This window comes from Tupaia chinensis, unplaced genomic scaffold (assembly GCF_000334495.1).
Source record: "Tupaia chinensis unplaced genomic scaffold, TupChi_1.0 Scaffold000048_1, whole genome shotgun sequence".
Lineage (NCBI taxonomy): Eukaryota > Metazoa > Chordata > Mammalia > Scandentia > Tupaiidae > Tupaia > Tupaia belangeri.
This window is the reverse complement of record NW_006159506.1, coordinates 8293099-8294336: the sequence shown is the minus strand read 5'-3', so window position 1 is coordinate 8294336 and position 1238 is coordinate 8293099. Positions and strand designations below refer to the sequence as shown.

The window sequence follows — 1238 nt, the reverse complement described above, 5'->3', positions numbered from 1 at the left end:
TATATATATAATTTTTTGAGACGTTTTGCTATAGGATATGTGTGCTTGCCAGAAAGAGAGAGACAGAGAGACAGAAAGTGAGAAATCACCCCCCAGGGGGAATGGCCACGCCGCAGTCAGTTCTCTTCCATCCTCCTCTCAGGATCTTGGGTACACACACATATGTGCCAAGCTTGAATTTAGGCCGCCGAGTCCGGGACTTGAACCACAGTGGACTACATGGGAGTCCAGCAACATAGCCATTACACCAACTGCTGGTTTTTATTTTTTACTGTAAGATAATGAAGGAAGTACTTACTTTCCGCAGAGTGAAACTTGACTTCTGCTTTTGTGTGTGTGTTCTTTCAGCACCGTGGAGAAAAGGTTCAAGGATGGTTAGTTCAGCCCTGCGGAGAGTTGTCCATGCACCTGTGTACCTGGTGAAGAAAGCCCGTCACGTGTCCAGAGGCCATCAGCATCGGGGCTGGGGCTCTAAGCCTGCCGCATCAGAGTTTGCGGCCCATGGGAATCCAGGTGGTGTGGTGGAGCTGCTGGGCAAATCCTACCCTCAGGATGACCATACCAACCTTACCCGGAAGGTCCTGTCCATGGTTGGCAGGAATCTGCACAACCAGCAATGTCACCCTCTGTGGCTTATCAAAGAGAGGGTGAAGGAGCACTTTTACACGCAGTATGTGGGCCGCTCCAGGAGCCCACGGTTCTCAGTCTATGACGACCTTTCTCCCGTGGTCACAACCTGGCAGAACTTTGACAGCCTGCTCATCCCTGCTGACCACCCCAGCAGGAAGAAGGGGGACAACTATTACCTGAATCGGACTCACATGCTGAGGGCACACACTTCAGCACACCAGTGGGACTTGCTGCATTCAGGGCTGGATGCCTTCCTAGTGGTGGGTGACGTCTATCGGCGTGACCAGATCGACTGCCAGCACTACCCAGTTTTCCACCAGCTGGAGGGCGTCCGGCTGTTCTCCAAGCACGAGGTGAGTTTTCAGACGCTTCTCGTCACTGAAAGACACTGTGGCTATTTTGCATTGAGACCACTAAACATTATCTGCATGAAACCAGGACGGTCACCCTTGATTGGTTCATGCTTTAGTGAAAGGAATGTTATCCTTGGCCCAGAAACTGCTTCAATATTTTTTGGCTGATTTGATGTGTTAATTACTACAGGAAATTAGTTGACTCCGCTTTTTTTTTTTTTTTTTTTTTTTTTTTTTAGGGGGGTTTTTGATTTA

At 49.2% G+C, this 1238-nt stretch overlaps 1 protein-coding gene across 1 annotated transcript in view; it reads left to right on the top strand.

The window, feature by feature from the left end:
* The window catches only part of FARS2 (phenylalanyl-tRNA synthetase 2, mitochondrial), a 625214-nt gene that overhangs the window by 160588 nt on the left and 463388 nt on the right, over positions 1-1238 (top strand). Inside the window, exon 4 of the mRNA XM_006141240.3 lies at positions 349-983. Within this exon, the coding sequence (XP_006141302.1) occupies positions 372-983 (612 nt within the window). The 5' untranslated portion in view covers positions 349-371. The remainder of the gene's footprint in view (positions 1-348; positions 984-1238) is intronic.